General features: G+C 35.6%; 1 protein-coding gene across 5 annotated transcripts in view; it reads left to right on the forward strand.

The window, feature by feature from the left end:
* USP34 (ubiquitin specific peptidase 34) overlaps nt 1-19075 on the forward strand; it is a 254684-nt gene that overhangs the window by 150263 nt on the left and 85346 nt on the right. For all 5 annotated transcript variants that reach the window (XR_015249197.1, XM_086701030.1, XM_086701029.1 and 2 more), the window contains 6 exons: nt 3171-3271; nt 3948-4157; nt 7854-7979; nt 9021-9143; nt 9937-10020; nt 10504-10590. Coding sequence is in view for 4 of the 5 variants with exons in the window: in XM_086701030.1 (XP_086557156.1) it covers nt 3171-3271; nt 3948-4157; nt 7854-7979; nt 9021-9143; nt 9937-10020; nt 10504-10590 (731 nt within the window). In the remaining variant the exon portion in view is untranslated. The remainder of the gene's footprint in view (nt 1-3170; nt 3272-3947; nt 4158-7853; nt 7980-9020; nt 9144-9936; nt 10021-10503; nt 10591-19075) is intronic.

Raw genomic sequence — 19075 nt, forward strand, 5'->3', positions numbered from 1 at the left:
CTTCTGTTGCTGCTGTTCCAGAAGCCATTTGCTTTCCAACATTTTTAATATATTCTGTTTTCTTCTTCTTTTGTAGGGTTTAATTAGTCTTCTCCTTGTTCTCAAATTTTGTAATACCCGGTCTGAGTATTTGGTCTGTTTTCAACTAATGTGATGGGTACTTTAGTTTTTAGTTTGGCAACTTGTATCTTTTAATTTGGGGAAATTTTCTTGAATTAGTTTATTGTTTTTCCTGTCCACTATTTAATAATTTCTCTTTCTAGAAATTCTTTATTATCTACATGTTGCATCTCTTGGACTATTCCAAATTTACTTTTTTCATGTTTCATTTCTTTGACTTTAACTGAACTTCCGGTGAGATGTTTCAGCTTTATTTTGCTCAACCTTCTTTTGAGTTTTTCATTTTTTGCTGTCATGTTTTTAGTATCTAACATCTCGTTTTTGTTCCTTGAGTACTCCCATTTTCATGGTTAACGTATCTTTTTGAGGCTATTTGTTTTTAATCGTTGAATCTTTAAAAATCCAGACTCCTGTTTCTGCATTTTAAATAGAATGTTTAGCAAATTATCTGGTTATTTTTTATTAGTTTCATGTCATCTTTTCTCTTTTTTATCATATATTTACCATTTTGGCACTCCTCATTCCCATATATAGATCAAAATTTCCATTTGATTTCTTTCTCTTTATTTTCTTTCTTCTAATAAACTTCCTTTAAAAATGTTTGTACTTCCAAGTCTTTTGGTGGTATATTTTCTCAAGCTTTTGTTAAGTTCATTTTGCCTTCTCTTTTGAAGGATATTTTCACTGGACATAGAATTTTAGGTCAGGAAGTGTTTTCTTTCCAGGACTTCTTAAGGGGCTACCCAGTGTCATTTGGCTTGCAGAGTTTCTGATTGAAAGTCTTTTTTTTTTCTGTCATCCTTTGTGTACGGTATGTCTTTGTAACTGTGGTTGATTTTAAAGAATATTTTTGCTGTTGTTTTGGTTTTAAAAATTTTTTTAAAGTAAGCTGTACTCCCAAGGTGAAACTTGAACTCAAGACCCTAAGATCAAGAGTTGCTTGATCTCCTGACTGAGCCAGTCAGACAGCCCAAGAATTTTTTTTGACATTGGTTTTCAGGGGATTGATTTTAACGTGCCTTCTTGTTTCTTTGTGTTTATGTAGTTTGGGTAAGTTTAACTTCTTAGGTCTTTGGGTCTATAATATTTACCGAATTTGAAAAAGGTTAGCAATTATATGTATTTTTCAAATATTTTTTTTCTTTTTCCTTTGCCCTCAGCCTAACTTCTGGGCCTCTAATTAAATATATCCTAGACTATTAATGTCTCATAGGTCACAGACTTGATTTTCTTTTCCTTTTCTTCTTCCCCTCTCTTTTTCTTTTTCTCTTTCTCTCCCTCCTTCTCCCTCTCTGTTTTCCCCTCCCCCCTTTCCTAGTCTTTGTCAGGTGTTGATCTTATTTCTGTGTTAAACCAGTATAAATCAAATGACAGGTTATAAGCCTATCTCTGGTTTGATATTTATCTTTTTGGGGTCTTGCTAGTTACCACTTCATTTGTTTTTCAACTTACAAACTTGGTTGATATTATCTCTTCCCTTTTCCCCCCCCTGTCCAATAATTAGTAAAAATTTTAAAATTCAATTTATTGGAGTTTCAAAGGATAAAAAGTATATATATTTAATATACCATCATAAGAGGGTTTTTTCAGATTTTTTGTTGCTTTTTATTGGTTAGAAACATTTTTTGAATTAAGACTTAAAATTTTTAAAAGTTGGTAACTCTTTCCAGAACTCTTAAGGACTAAGCAGTTCTTATGTTAAAAAAGACGCTTTCAAAAGTGGTAAAAGAGGAGCACCTGATGGCTCAGTCAGTTAAGCATCCCACTTTTCCTTTTGGTTCAGGTTATGATCTCATGGTTTGTGAGTTCGAGTCCCACATCGGGGTCTGCACTGACAGTATGGAGCCTGCTGCTGAGTCTCTGTCCCCCCGCCCCCCACCCCTCCCGCATCCCCCTCAAAAATAAATGTAAAAAAATAAATATTTTTTTAAGAAACTGGTAAAAGATGGAAACCTCCGTTAATTATAAAAGCCAATTCAAACCATTATAATCAAATTAACATATAGTAAGTGTAGGCCTGTCTCATACCAAATAGAATTCAAGAGCCTAAATCAAGTACTAGCCATCTTAATTCTTTTTGGAACAAAGTTATGTGTGCTTAGAGTATCTGACACACTGGGAACCAAACCAGCTATATATTATCTTAGCATTCCATCACAACTAAGGTTTTTTTATCTCAATATTGTAAAAAATATAAATAATCATAGATTGTATTATCTCAGTAAGGTAGAAAAGACATTTAATAAAAACCTGCCAAAGTATCAGAAGTTGAATGTAGAGTTTTTATTGAGATATATAAATGAACACTTGACTAAGTGGGTATGCCTAGCATGTTTCTGTACACATATTATAATAGAGATACTAAGTTAATTTATGTCTTAATGTATTCTATCTGAAATCTTAATGGAATTTTTATTTTAAATTTGATGAAATTATTCTGAATAATAAACTGTGAATACACTAAGCAATATCAGAAGTTCTGAGAGGAAAACCAAAAAGGGTAATGGATGAGTTTTGGTACTAGCCTTTAAACATTTAAGGAATTATAGTAACACAGTTTTGGTGAAGAATTGCATCATTATGGAAAGCAGTAGGCCTACCTCACTCATTCTTGAGCTGTGTAGTGTCCATCCAATGGAATTTTTCTACATGAAGTTTATAAAATTGAACAATACTTAAGTTTAAATCATTCCTCTGATATTTCATCATTTTGCTTAATTTCCTACTCTGTCAAGCATTTCCTTTTTTAAAAAAAGGTCATGGATTAAACAATAAAATTTGAATGCCTGTTATGTTCTAGTACTGGGAATACATCTCTGAATGTAATAAAATGTCTGCCTTTATGGAACTGGGATTTTTTTTTGGAGGAGAGAAAGATACATAATGTCAGATGCTCGTTAAGTATTTAAAGAAAGATAAAGCAGAGTAAGGGATTAATGTAGTGAAATGAGGCTCTTTAGGAGGAAGCCTCACATACTGTAACCATGTATTCATGTCAGCAAATAAGTTTTTATAAAAATGTTCATTTAATGTTTTCTGCTGTTTTGAAGGAGGCCTTATGGGACCTGTCAGGATGATTTCATCTGGACATGAGTTAACAACAGATTATGATGAAAAAGCACTTCATGAGCTTGGTTTTAAGGATATGCAGGTACACACAAATGTGGTTTGACTTTTAATGTTTATTTATTTGGGGGGGCGGTGTGCATGTGTGAGCAGGGGAGAGGCAGAGAGTAAGGGGGCAGAGGATCTGAGGCAGGCTCTGCACTGACAGCAGAGAGTCTGATGTGGGGCTCAAACTCACAAAGTGTGAGATCATGAGCTGAGCCAAAGTCAGACTCTTAACTGACTGAACCACCCAGGTGCCCAAGTTTTTTTTTTTTGTTTTTTTTTTTTTTTGTTTTTTTTTTTAAATTTTTTTTTCAATGTTTATTTATTTTTGGGACAGAGAGAGACAGAGCATGAATGGGGGAGGGGCAGAGAGAGAGGGAGACACAGAATCGGAAACAGGCTCCAGGCTCTGAGCCATCAGCCCAGAGCCCGACGCGGGGCTCGAACTCACGGACCGCGAGATCGTGACCTGGCTGAAGTCGGACGCTTAACCGACTGCGCCACCCAGGCGCCCCACAGGTGCCCAAGTTTTAATGACGTGTATTGACTATTAAAGTCAACAGTTGAATAGTTGAAGGTATCCTTCAAAAACAATTATTGCTTTTGTGTTAATTGTGTGTGAAGTTTTGTGGGGGGTTTTGTGAAGTTATTTTATACATAATACTTTAATTTTATACTTAATATTATACTTTTCCCCTTTGCTCTTATTTTTATAGATGGTATTTGTATCTTTGGGTGCACCAAGAAGAGAACGGAAAGGGGAAGGTGTTCAGCTGCCTGCATCTTGCCTACCACCCCCTCAGAAGGACAACATTCCTATGCTTTTGCTTTTACAAGAACCTCATTTAACTACTCTTTTTGATTTATTAGAGATGCTTGCATCATTTAAACCACCCTCAGGAAAAGTGGCAGTGGAAGATACTGAGGTGACTATATGATTTTATTTTTACAGTATATTGTTTGTCTTTCTGTTGAGTGGAAAATATTGTACTTGTAAGTGCAATAAAACCTATGAGTCCATTTATTTATTCATTAGGTATTTAACGGCCTAATATGATCCAAAACTAGTGTGTTTTAAGTATTGTTTTACAAGGATCAAAATAGGCAGTTTCAGCCTTCATTTGGTCTAGTGGGGAAGATAAATAATTGATATGCCTAGCAGATAGTTTTGGGTAAACTAACAGCTAAAATTTAGACACAGATGGCTACTAAAACTAACGTTATTAGGGAGTAGGGATAGGCAGAAACTCATATATATTATTTGGTCAGGGAAGGTTTCTCTGAAGGAAACCATATGTAACCTGAGCTAGAAGGATGAAAAGGAGCCACCTAAATGAAGACAATTGAGGGATCGCCTGCATACAGTAATCTGATTCCTGAAGCCCTTCATATAAGGAATCAGGCAGGTATAGGAATTGTTGGAGTGCTAATAATGAGTAGAATGTGGAGGCTAGTGGGAGAGAGGAATAAGATAGGAAAGGTGAATAGAACCAGTCTGGCCATGCAACGTGTTTTTATTTTACTCCTTTTCACTTTGTAAGGTGATCAGCAGTAAGATGTTTTAAGCAGAGGGAAGGAGCACACATTCTGATTTTGGTTTTTAAGGTAATAGGTTTGTTTGGTAAAAGTAGAAAAAGTAATAAGGAACCTAATGCATTAGTTCAAGAAAGCCCTGACGGTGCCCTGGAATAGAATGAAGGGAGTGGACAAATTAAGTGGACTGCAGGTCAGAACAACATAATTTGGTTGTGGATTGGATTAGGAGTGGAGATAGGCTCATGTTCAGGAAGAAGGAAAACAGGACATGGCATCCAGGTTTCTGTCTTGAGCAACTGGATAGATTCCATTTGAGATGAAGAATGGATGCTTCTGGGACGTTAAGTGGTAATGTCAAGGAATCATATATAATTGTGTTTGGAGCTCAGAGAAGGGGTTTGGTCTGAAGAAGTAAGGTGTGGGTGATCACTATGAAGATGGTATGTAAAAAGAGTGAGATCACCTAAAGGATTCAGTATTAGTCTGCTGATATATATGTATATTTTAATGCCTTTAAATGGACTTATCCTAAGATGATATTCATTCATGTGTCTCATGCAGTGAATTATTATTTTGAGATTGAGTGCCATATAAAATAGTGCTTATTGTTTCTTTCCCAAGAATGTTAAGTGACTTTTTTCCCTGTTTTCCAAAATATGTTTGATTGTGGATGCATTGGTAACTGCTGTGGAGCCCTATGTTCGAGCCCTATGTTCCTCATAGCTTGGGGTTTCTTGCGGGGGCAAGTTTTTAAATTCCTAAGAAATTCTTTTGTTCAAGCAGAATAATTAGTAACAGATCCCTATGAGCCTCCATTTTTTTTTTCACCTTTTGTATTTTATACCACAAATACTTAATGACCTTTTACTTCATGTCAGCACTGTATGGGCAGTTTAAAAGAGAGAAGGATAATTAGAAGAATTCCGTTTTCTTGGGGGTTGCTATACAGATGTGGGAACATAGGGAACAAAAATTTGGGGAAGATTTTGCAAAAGGAGAGTCTTTCAAATTGGGTCCTGCTGCTAAGAGCAAAGAGAAGCATTATAGATTCAGAGAAAAAGTGAATGGCATGTTTGAAATACTGGGAGTGTGAATATAGTGTAATTTAAAAAATGAAAAGGAGATTGGAACCTGTACCACAAAAGGGCCATATGAGATTTTTCTTCTGTGTAAAATGCTTTGCCATTATCGTGGAACATTTTAAAGCAACAAAATGAAATCTTTTATGGGGTATTAGAAACAAAGTGTAGGTGTTAGTGTGATGGATGTATTAGAGAAAACAAAGACTTGGAGGTAGGAGGCCCAGTGAATAGGCCATTGTAATAGTCCTGATGAGGCCTGAACTGGAGAGGAAGAATTCAGTTTTGAGCAGGTCTTTTTTTGAACTTTGTGGCAAGTATACCATTGGTGATGTGGGGTTCCTTTGTTTTCCCAAAACTGGTTTGGTCTTGTGGAAGGTTACAAAAATAAAAACAGAGGATCTTTGCTGTGAATGACCCATGTTGTGGGGCTTTTTAATCATAACCTAGCACATACATGTGCACCTGGGATTTTTTTTTCCTTCAAATTGTTTCTTTGCACAGAGTACAGCCTTACTTTTCTGTCTTTTAAACTTGGTGTTTACAAAGGAATGAATTTATGTTACTGAAGAATTTTCAGTGCCATTTCTCCAACTGAACTAAAAATGTTACTTTGGGTTGCTTCTCTTCATTAGGGTTGTGAAAAGCAAAGGATACTTTGAGACTCTTAAGATTTCCTTGTTTTCAGATATGCTAGCTTTATATCATTATACAGAAAGAACTAAACTTTTTATAGATATACAGAAGATTCCTTTGGCATCCATTGTATCCTAGCAAAACGTCATTATGACAGCAGTAGTAATAGAATAATACACAAATTCATACCCTGGAAAATTCCAAAATTGTAAATTTTAGCTTTAGCTGTTTATTTACTTCTTGGGGTTGTGCTGTAATTTTTTAAAAAAAGGAAACTTGCCTATTTCTTATATATTTTCTGAAACCTTTTTCAGGTTACTATTATCTCAGCATCTTACAGAGTTCAAATTTAACAAATGATAATGGAAAAAAGTAGCTTTTAAAAAATTGTTTGCTTTCCTCTTAATCTCTGCTTATGTGAGACTGGAAAATAAGATATGGATTAGCAAAATAAAAAAGATGTACTCTTTTACCAAATGTGTAAGGTCAAGGATTTAATTCACCAAGACTTTGTCATAGTTAGAATAGTGACCTGATAATGTTCTTGAAATTTACTTAAATGGCTTTGTAAGACAGATGTTTTCACTTCTATTTGAAAAGTTTCCTGAATTAAAGTATCAAGATTTACAGGTCACTTTTTTTTTTCCAAAAGGCATCCAATAACAAGTTTAAAAACTACTACTTTGACATAATCAATTTATTGAATAAATATATTTATTGTTTATAAGTAATAATTAAAAAACAAATTGTTGGGATGCCTGGGTGGCTCAGTCAGTTAAAGTGTGCAACTCCAGCTCAGGTCATGATCTTACAGTTCGTGGGTTCAAGCCCTGCGTGGGACTCTGTGCTGACAGCTCAGAGCCTAGAGCCTGCCTCGCATTCTGTGTCTCCTCCTTTCTCTGCCTTTCCCCCACTCACCCTCTTTCTCCCTTCATCTCAAAAATAAACATTTAAAAAATTAAAATTGTTTACTATGGAACAAATGGCTTATTTCTTACTTTTAGAGTAAGACTAGGGTCGCCTGGGTGGCTCAGTAGGTTAAAGCGTCCAACTTCGGCTCAGGTCATGATCTCACAGTACGTGAGTTCAAGCCCCATGTCAGACTCTGTGCTGACAGCCTGGAACCTGCTTCTAATTCTGTGTCTCCTTCCCTCTGCCCATCCACTGCTCACACTCTTGTCTCTCTCTCTCTCTCTCTCTCTCTCTCTGTCTTAAAAATAAATAAACATTCAAAAAATTAAAAAGTAAAGTAAGACTAAAAAATGTTACCAAATTTGATAATCAAGGATTTTATGCAAAAAAGTTAAACTTAAATTTAGGTTTATTTTTTTAGTGATCTGTCTTGATAAGCAGTTATTCTTATTTGTGTAGAGCTTAAGATGTGAAGAACTTCATCTTCATGCAGAAAATCTCTCTAGGCGTGTATGGGAGCTACTGATGCTTCTTCCTACATGTCCCAATATGTTGATGGCATTCCAGAATATCTCAGACGAACAGGTAAACCCATAACATCTTTTTGCTCTCCTAGAGGATGGTACCATTTTATATTCCTCCTGGCAGTGTATAAGATTGCTTGTTGACCTGTATCCTTAGTAAAATTTTGCCCATTTAATGGATAAAAAGTGACAGTTCATTTTAATGTTCATTTACTTGTTAGACTTAATAATGTGGGCCTAATGCAAGGCAAGGATGTTTTCTGAAATTATATTTAAAAAACATAATTTGCCTTTATATTAGTGTTTCATACTGCTGTATGTTTTAAATATTCCTGTTGGGGCATGACCTCACAAGTGTAAGTGTTAGATATCTTTGTAAAGAATTAGATTATTCTTTCAAAGCTATATAATAAAGGGTTAGGTGGAGATGGCAATAGAACACGTACACGATGAATGAAAAAACAGTGTCCTAATGTTGTTCGCTAATGGTTTTCTATGACTTGGGACTTGGCCATGTGATTTCAGAAGGTCATGTATCTCAAATGATTTAGATGTGAACAAGGTAAGCCTGAGAAATGTTAGTTGATGACTCAGAGTAGGTCTAATAATATTATCAGAGATGCACATTGTGTGAATATCATTTCATAAATTGTGAGTAGAAAATAACAGTATCTTAAGGTTTATGTATTTGCATATGACTTCTAAATGTGCAGGTGTAACTTTTTGTAAGTATTAAATAATAGACTTTACTGCTTCTGTATCTTTAAAAGTTGTTGCATTCAGCTAGGCTGCATAGGTTTTTTCATTGGGAAGATGTTGCATTGCCTCATCTGTTTTAAAAGTTAATAAGATAGAGTTGTTTTTTTTCCTGTGCTGCTGTTTGCATATTAATTTTAATAAAATTTAATGAAAAATTGGTGTTTTAAGCATACCATGAATACTAGTTAATACAGTTGGTCTTCATAGGTTTGAACATATTTCAAGGTATATGTAATATTTGAGTTCTTATATAGTGTTCATTTCTTTAAATTTTTTTTGATGGGGAGAGATCCCTTAGTAAGTTGGCTTGAGAAAACCTATGTTTTTCCTTTCTTAATTTAAGAGTAATGATGGACTTAATTGGAAAGAACTTCTCAAAATTAAGAGTGCTCACAAGCTATTATATGCCCTGGAAATTATTGAAGCACTGGGAAAACCTAACAGGAGGATAAGGAGAGAGTCAACGGTAATTGCATTTCCATTCTTATGGTCAAATACTTGTATTTTCTCTGGAGCCAAATTCCAGAATGTGTTATATTCTTTTATTTTTTATTTATTTATTTTTGTTTGTTTATTTGAGAGCAAGCGATCATGTGAGTGGGGGAGAGGGAGAGCGAGAGAGCAGGAGAGAAAGAATCTTAAGCAAGCTTCAGGCTCAGTGCGGAGCCTGATAGTTGGCTCTATCCCACAACCCTGGGATCATGACCTGAGTGATAATCAAGTCAGATGCTCAACTGACTGAGCCACCATGGTGTTCCAAGAATGTGGTGGGTTTTTTGTTTCTGTTTTTATTTTTTTGAGAGAGAGGGAGGGAGGGGAGAGAGAGAATTCTAAGCAGCCTCCATCTTCAGCATGGAGCCTGAAGCAGGGCTTGATCTCACGGCCATGTGATCATGACCTAAGCCGAAATCAAGAGTCAGTAGCTTAACTGAGCTGCCCAGACGCCCCTATTATCTTTTAATTCTAGAATAATTTTTTTCTCCTGCCACCTTCTCTCATTTTTTTTTAAACATTTTTTTTGAAGTTTATTTATTTACTTACAGTGCGGGAGGGTCAGAGAGAGAGGAGAGAGACAGAATCCCAAGCAGGCTCCGCACTGTCAGTGCAGAGCCTGATGCGAGGCTCAGACTTGCGAACTGTGAGATCATGATCTGAGTTGAAATCAAGAGCCAGATGATTTACTGACTGAGCCACCCAGGCACCCCTCTTACCATTATTTTATTTTATTTTTTTATCTTTATTTTTTGCTGTTCCCACAGGGAAGTTACAGTGATCTTTATCCAGATTCAGATGATTCAAGTGAGGATCAAGTGGAAAATAGTAAAAATTCCTGGAGTTGCAAGGTATGATCATATGTGTTAGTGTATTGATAAAAATTATCCCTAATTTTCCAAAAGTAGGTATCATAATTAATACTTTTAAATTTAGTAAAATAAAGGATGGTTTAAAAATCATGTATTACTGTAAATCACAGTAATAAGGTGAGATTATTTAATGCCTTGGTACACTTATTTTCTTCCTTTATTGGAATACTTTGTTAGGACACTTCAGTGTCTATAGTTAAATTGTCAGTGGAATTTAAAGATACGTTTATGGATTTTTGCAAGAATCTTGTTTTAAAAATTTCTTGAAAATAAGGTATGTTATCACTTTACAAAGAAGTTATTTTGGTTATTTAAATCAGAGTAATTTCGTAGATTAAAGATGCATATTTTACACACACGTATACATAAATACACACACATCCAGTTACTGAATCAAAAGCAGGTCTTCAAGACATTTTGTAGCTGCATCTCTCTTACTGGTACTCTCACAATTGCTTACAGTTTGTTGCTGCTGGAGGGCTTCAACAGTTATTGGAAATTTTTAATTCTGGAATTCTGGAGCCTAAAGAGCAGGAATCCTGGACTGTGGTAAGTGAAACCAGTTTTTAGCCAGTTAATAGTGTCCTATCTTAAGCACTTCCATTTTTTGTTAGCACGTATATCTTTTGCCGCATGCTTTGTTGTAGTAAGGAAGATTATAGAGTGTAGTAAAACTAAGTTTTGAAAAATACGGTATCTGATAAAAATTATTCATAAGAATTCTCCATGACACCTGTTAAAATTTAAGTGCCAAAATTCATGACTCTGAATTATGGGTAATTTGTAATTCTTTTTCCTTTAGGTAAATAAATTACATATTAGTATTTATACAGTCTTAATGTTTGGATGCTTTTAAAAGAACTGGTTTATATGTCTTCAAATTTTGGAAAACATCCTTTTTCAGTGTTTCATTTTGTTTTGAGTATTTCTTCCTTTATAGTAGTGCTACTCAAATAAGTGTCTTTAGACCATTTGTGACTGGTCTGAAATGAATTAGGTGGAGGAATTGAGAGTAAGCCCTGAGAAGATTTTACAGATATTGAATATGGCTACAGATTTTTTTTTTTAATGTTTATTTATTATCAAGAGACAGAGAGACACAGAGTGTGAGCATGGGAGGGGCAGAGAGAGGGGGAGACACAGAATCTGAAGCAGGCTCCAGGCTCTGTGCTTGTCAGCACAGAGCCCGACGCGGGGCCCGAACTCAGAAACTGCGAGGTCATGGCGTGAGCCGAAGTCGGATGCTCAACCGACTGAGCCACCCAGGTGCCCCTACAGATTTTTAAAAAAGTATTTCACAAAAATCATTTGCACTTAACAAAAAGGAAGTTTGTCTTTTTCTTAGATAAACTATTAACGTGAAGAAGCACTATTCTATATAGTATTAAGAAAATAAAATTGTGGAATATTAAAAAATTGATACTGCTATACCAAACTGCAGGATCTGGCTTTGAACTAAATGGAAAGGATGCTCCCTTTCCTGACTTCCAACAAAGTAGAGTAGCATTATCAAACATTCCATTCAAATACTGACTTTTTAGTACTGGGGTTTAGAATTACCTTAGAACCTAGGAGTCAAGTGTTCTTAATTTAATACCAAGTTAGTAAAAGAAAATAGATTTAGAAAACCTATCATTATGTACCAAGTTGTTGTTATTCTTACCACTGGTTTCAGTACTTATTTTTCTATTTTTAAATATATTTTACTATGATATTTTCCTTTTAGAATAGATACCTCTATTCGTTATTAATTATTATAGTTCTGTGACTTATAACATCTCTTGCGTTTTATTAGTCATGTCTACTACCCCATTAATTCTCTTAGAATTCTAATGTGCTTTTTAGTTCTTTGGCAAAGTGGGAGATTTTAAATGTGTTAACAAGTAGTTATGTGTCATTTATAGGAATTTTGTTTGCAGACTTGCTCTAAGTTTAGTTTGGAATAAGGCTTACAGGAAATCAGTCATAAGCTAAAGGTTTTTTCTCTGTTTCTTTTGAAATTGTAGATATTTTTATGAAGTATTACTAATAAGATAATGTTAACTACCAAATATGACACATTGTAGCCTGGCAATGCCTGAGATGCTACTAAGCATGCCTGAGACACAGTTTGCAAGCCAGCTTACACCCCTATTTATAATGCATCTCTCTTCACATATTATAGAATACTTACAAATTCAGTCATTCTTGTTTCTTAGTTTTTTTTTCCTTTTAATTGAGGTATAGTTGAGGTATACTTTTAAATTAAAAATTTTTGAGATAGAATTCACATATAATGAAAATCAGCCTTTTAAAAAGCAGTGATATTTTAGTATATTTACAGACTTGTGCAAACATTACCACTAATGCCAGAACAGTTTGATCCCCTCAGAAGGAAACACCCTATGCCATATTCATTAGCAATCATTCCTCATTTTCCCCCAAACATTTCAGCCCTGGGAAAACACTAATCTAATTCTACTTTCTATGGATTTGCCTATTATGGACATTTCATATAAATGGAGCCATACAATATGTACATGGTCCTTTGTGACTGGCTTCTTTCACTTAAGCATAACGTTTTAAGGTTCATTCATTTTTTTTTTTTTTTTTTTAAGTTTATTTATTTTGAGAGGGAGAGAAAGCACCAGTGGAGGCAGGGGCTGAGAGAGAAACAATCCCAAGCAGGCTCTGCACTTAGTCCAGAACCTCACACAGGGCTGGAACTCACCCCAAGAGTTCATGACCTGAGCCAGAGTCAAGAGTTAGACACTTAAATGACTGAGCCACCCAGGCACCCGCAAGGTTCATTCTTGGAAGTAGTATATTATCCAAAGTCACAGATATTGATGACTCTGTTTTCTTTTAAGAATTTCATACTTTTGGGGTGCCTGGGTGGCTCAGTCAGTTAATTGTCTGACTTTAGGTCATGATTTCATGGTTTGTGAATTCCTGCCCCACATTGGGCTATGTGCTGTCACTGCAGAGCCTGCTTTGGATCTTCTGTCTCCCTCCTCTCTGCTCCTCCCCCACTCAATAGCTCTCAAAAATAAATAAACATTTAAAAAAATACATTAAAAAAAAGAATTACAGTTTTGGGGGTGCATGGGTGGCTCAGTCCACTAAGCGTCCAACTCTTGGTTTTGGATCAGGGTTTGTGAGATGGAGCCCTGCGTTTAGGGTTTGTGATCTCAGGGTTTGTGAGATGGAGCCCTGCGTTAGGTGGGAGCCTGCCTGGGATTCTCTTTCTCTCTCCTCTCACACGCTTGTGCATGCTCTCTTTCTTTTTCTCTGTCAAGATAAAGAATTTTATAGTTCTAGTATTTAAACATTTAGGTCTTTGATCCATTTTAAGTTAATTTTTGTAGGTGATATGGAGTTGAGGTATACTCAGTACATAATGAACTTATTTTTTTTTTAAATGTTTATTTTAGAGAGAGAGAGAGACAGACAGCATGAGTGGGGGAGGGGCAGAGAGAAAGGGCGACACAGAATTGAAAGCAGGCTCCAGGCTCTGAGCTGTCAGCACAGAGCCTGATGCGGGGCTAGAACCCACGAACTGTGAGATCATGACCTAAGCCGAAGATGGACGCTTTAACCGACTGAGCCATCCAGGTGCTCTGGTAATGAATTTACTTAAAAAAAAAAAAACAAAAAACTTTAAGTTTTGGAAAATGTATATAATTGTGTAATCCACCAACACAAACAAAATATAGAATATTTCTATTACACCAGAAGTTCCATCCTGCTTTTTTACCATCAGTTCCTCCCTTCTTCCAACCATCCAGCCCTAAGCAACTACTGATCTGCTTTTTGTTGTTAAAAGATTACATTTGCATTTAATAGAATTCCATGTAAATGGAACACTACAATATGTATTCTTTGTAACTGGTGTCTTTTAGTCAACATGTATTTTGAGCCTGATAAATGTTGCATGTATTGGTTGGTTGTTAGTTTTTATTGATGAGTAGTATATCCTTTTATAGGTATACTATTCCTTATCCATTCACCTCTTGATGGACATTTGAGTTTCTGGTTTGGGGCTATTATGAATAAAGTTGACAGATGTTCATATACAAATCTTTTTGTGTACATATGTTTTTGTTTCTTGTGGGTAAATACCAAGAAAAGAAATTGCTGAATAATATGGTAAATGTAAGATTAACTTTGTAAGAAACTGCCAAGGTGTTTTCCAAAGCAGTTGTCCCATGCGACTTACGGGAGTTCCAGTTGCTTCATATCTTCAACAGTTGGTGTGGTCAGTCTTTTTAATTTGAGCTATTCTACTGGGTATGTAGTGTTACCTCATGGTGCTTTGCCCTTTTTAATTTTGGTAAAATACACTTAAGGTTTACTATCTTAATTAACCATTTTTAAGTGTGTAGTTCACTGGTGTTACATACCTTCACCTTGTTGTGGAATCATCACCATCATCTAACCCCATTACTATTTTCATCTTGTAAAATTAAAACTATACCTATTAAATAGTGACTCCCCATTGTCCCCTCTCCCCAACCCATGACAAACCACCATTGTACTTTGACTCTGAGTACCTCCTGTAAGTGGAATCATGTGGTATTTGTCTTTCTGTGACTAGCTTATTTCATTTAGCAAAATGTCCTCCAGCATCATCCTTGTTGTAGTCTATTGGAGAATTTCCTTCCTTTTTAAGGCTGCATACATAATATTCCATCGTATGCATATGCTACATTTTGTATATCCATGCATTCATGGGTTGCTTCCATATTTTACCTATTGTGAATAATGCTGCTATGAATATAGGTGTATAAATATCTTTGAGACCCTGCTTTCATTTCTTCAAGAGTAGAATTGCTGGGTCATATGGTAATTATGTTTTTAGATTTTTGAGGAACCACCATGTCGTTTCCCACAACAGTTAAACCATTTTACATCTCTGCCAGTAGTGCACAAGTTTCTGTACATATTTGCCAACACTTTTATTTCCTGGTTTTTTGATATCAACCATCCTAATGGGTGTTGAGTGCTATCTCGTTTTAATTTGCATTTCTTAATAAACAGTGAAGTTGAGCATCTTTTCTTATGTTCTTTGGCCATTGAGAGAACTGTCTTTTCAACTCTTGTGCTCGTTTTTGAATCAGGTTGTTGGGTTTTTGTTGAGTTTTAGAAGTTCTTTATATATTGTGAATATTAAACCTTTATATAGTTTGTAGATGTTTTCTCCCATTTGTGGGTTACCATTTTACTCTGTGGATAGCCTTGTGCATGAAATCTTTTAATTTTAATGAAGTCTAGTGTGTCTGTTTTTTCTTTTGTTACCTGTCCTATCCAAGAAATCATGTGTCCAAATCCTTTGTCATCAAGCTTCTAGCCTACTTTTTCTTGTAAGAGTTTTATTGTTTTAGCTCTTATATTTAGGGCCTTTATTTATTTATTTATTTATTTATTTATTTATTTATAACTAATTTATTTATTTTAATTTTATTTTTTTAATTTACATCCAAGTTAGCATATAGTGCAACAATAATTTCAGGAGTAGATTCCTTAATGCCCTTTACCCATTTAGCCCATCCCCCCTCCCACAACCCCTCCAGTAACCCTCTGTTCTCCATATTTAAGAGTCTCTTGTATTTTATCCCCCTCCCTGTTTTTATATTATTTCTGTTTACCTTCCCTTGTGTTCATCTGTTCTGTGTCTTAAAGTCCTCATATGAGTGAAGTCATATGATACTTGTCTTTCTCTGACTGATTTCGCTTAGCATAATACCCTCCAGTTCCATCCACGTAGTTGCAAATGGCAAGATTTCATTCTTTATGATTGCATTCTTTAAGATTTCATATCTTTATGATATATATGTGTATATATATATATACACACACACACACATACACCACCTCATAAACATTGGGGTGCATGTGTCCCTTCGAAACAGCATCCCTGTATCCCTTGGATAAATGCCTAGTAGTGCAATTGCTAGGTCATAGGGTAGTTCTATTTTTAATTTTTTGAGGAACCTCCATACTGTTTTCCAGAGTGGCTGCACCAGTTTGCATTCCCATCAGCAGTGCAAAAAAGATCCTCTTTCTCCGCATCTTCGCCAACATCTATTGTTGCCTGAGTTGTTAATGTTAGCCTTTCTGACAGGTGGGAGGTGGTATCTCATTGTGGTTTTGATTTGTATTTCTCTGATGATGAGTGATGTTGAGCATTTTTTCATGTGTCAGTTGGCCATGTGGATGTGTTCTTTGGAGAAGTGTCTATTCATGTCTTTTGCCCATTTCTTCACTGGATTATTTGTGGTTTTGGTGTTGAATTTGGTAAGTTCTTTATAGATTTTGGATACCAACCCTTTATCTGATATGTCATTTGCAAGTATCTTTTCCCATTCTGTCAGTTGCCTTTTTCTTTTGCTGATTGTTTCCTTCACTGTGGGGAAGCTTTTTATTTAATGAGGTCCCGATAGTTCATTTATGCTTTTGTTTCCCTTGCCTCTGGAGAGGTATTGAGTAGGAAGTTGCTGCAGCCAAGATCAAAGAGGTTTTTGCCTGCTTTCTCCTCGAGGATTTTGATGGCTTCCTGTCTTACATTTAGGTCTTTCATCCACTGTGAGTTTATTTTTGTGTATGGTGTAAGAAAGTGGTCCAGGTTCATTTTTCTGCATGTCGCTGTCCAGTTTTCCCAGCACCACTTGCTGAAGAGACTGTCTTTACTGTCTTTATTCCATTGGATATTCTTTCCTGGTTTGTCAAAGATTAGTTGGCCATATGTTTGTGGGTCCATTTCTGGGTTCTCTATTCTGTTCCATTGATCTGAGTGTCTGTTTTTGTGCCAGTACCATACTGTCTTGATGATTCAAGCTTTGTAATACAGCTTGAAGTTCATAGGGCCTTGATTTATTTTGAGTTAATTTTTGTATATGGTGTTTTAGTGTGTAAGGGTCCAACTTTATTGTTTTGCATGTGGATATCCAAGGTTTCTCAGCACTGTTTTTTGAAAATACTGTCATTTCTCCCATTGGATCGTCTTGGCACCCTTGTTAAAAATCATTTGACCATAAATGTGAGGGTTTATTTCTGGGTGCTTTATTCCTTTCCATTAATCTTTTTTTTCAAGTTTATTTTTATTTCTTTTGAGAGAGAGATAGAGAACAAGAGGGGGAGGTGCAGAAAGAGGAGACAGAATCCCAAGTGGGGCTTGAACTCCCGAACTGGGAGATCATGACCTGAGCTGTAATCAAGAGTTGGACACTTAACCAACTGAGCCACCCAGGTGCCCCTTTTCCATTAATTTGCATATGTGTCTGATGCCAATACCGCATCATGTTGATTACGGTAGGTCTGTAGTAAGTTTTGAAATCAGGAAGTGTCAGTCCTCTAGTTTTGTTCTTTTCTTTTAAGATTGTATTGGCATTGGAGTCCCGTGAGATTCCCTTTGAATTTTAGCGGGGGTTTTTTTTTTTTTTTTTTTCCTCTGCAAAAAATGTCATATTTTGTTACGGATTGTTTTGAGTAATAATAAGTCTTCCAATCCATGGACATGTGATGTGTTTTCATGTATTGTTTTTAATTTTTTTCAGCATTGTTTTATAATTTTCATTGTAGAAGACTTTCATATTCTTGGTTAATTCCTAAGTATTTTATTCTTTTGGTGCTATTGTGAATTGAATTATTTTTGTAATTTCCTTTTCATATTGCTCATTGTTCACCTATGGAAGTGAATTTTCGTGTTGGCTTTGTATCCTGTACTTTGCTGAATTCATTTATCTTAAGAGCTATTCTTTGGCATCTTTAAGGTTTTCTATATATCCTCTACAAATGGATAATTTTCCTTTCTAACTTAGATGCCTTTTGTTTCTTTTCTTGCCTGAGTGTTCAGGCCAAAACTTCCCCTACTATGCTGAATAGAAGTGAGGAAAGCTGGTATTCCTTATCTTAGTGGAGAAGCTTTTAGTCTTTCACAATTTAATACGATTTTCACTGTGGGTTTTTCATATGTGGCTTTTATTTATGCTCAGGTAGTTTGTTTTCCTTCCTTCCTTCCTTCCTTCCTTCCTTCCTTCCTTCCTTCCTTCCTTCCTTCCTTCCTTCCTCTCTTTTCTTTCTTCCTTCTTTCTTTCTTTCTTTCTTTCTTTCTTTCTTTCTTTCTTTCTTTCTTTCTTTCTTTCTTTCTTTCTCTTTTCAATTTTAGAGTTTTTGCCTGCTCACTGCGTGAGCAGTGGTGGAGGGTGGGGCTGAGAAAGAGAGAGTCTTAAGCAGACTCCATTCTCAGCATGGAGCCCGAGATAGCCATCAGTCCCATGGGCCTGGAATCATGACCTGAGCTGAGTTCAGGAGTCCAGTGCTTACCCTCTTTCTATTTTGTTGAGTGTTTTTATCATGAAAGAGTGTTGAATTACTTCATGTGCTTTTTCTGCATGTAATCAATTGAAATGATCATTTGGTCTTTTTTCTTCATTTTGTTTTGGAGTATTGATTGATTCTTGTATGTTGAGCCATCCTTGCATTCCAAGAACAGATCCTACTTGGTCATGTACAATCCTTTTATTGTGTTGCTAAATTCTGTTTGCTAACGTTTTTTCAAGAATTTTTGCATCATTAATCCTCAGGGATCTTGGTCTGTAATTTTTTTTGTAGTGACTTTTTCTTTCATTGATACCAGGCTTGTGCTGGCTTCATAGAGTGGGTTGGGAATGCTCTGTTCTTAGAGAATTTGAGAAGGATTGGTATTCATCTTTAAATGTTTAGTAGAATTTACTAATGAAGTTACCAGGTCTAAGGCTTTCTTTATTCGGAGATTTTTATATACTGATTCAGTCTCATTACTAGTTATATATCTATTCAGATTTTCTGTTTCTTCAAGATTGAGTCTTGGTAGGTTTTGCGTTTCTAGGAATTTGTCCATTTCATGTAGGTTATCTGGCTTTTTGGCTTACAATTATCTGTAATACTCTTACAATCCTTTTTATTTCTGTAGAATTGCTAGAAAAATTCCCACTTTTATGTCTGATTTTACAAATTTCACTCTTTTTTTAGTTCTAGCTAAAGGTTTTCCTTTTTTCAAAGAATAAACTTTTAT

This window comes from Puma concolor, chromosome A3, assembly GCF_028749965.1.
Source record: "Puma concolor isolate L17-30 chromosome A3, mPumCon1.1.hap2, whole genome shotgun sequence".
NCBI lineage: Eukaryota > Metazoa > Chordata > Mammalia > Carnivora > Felidae > Puma > Puma concolor.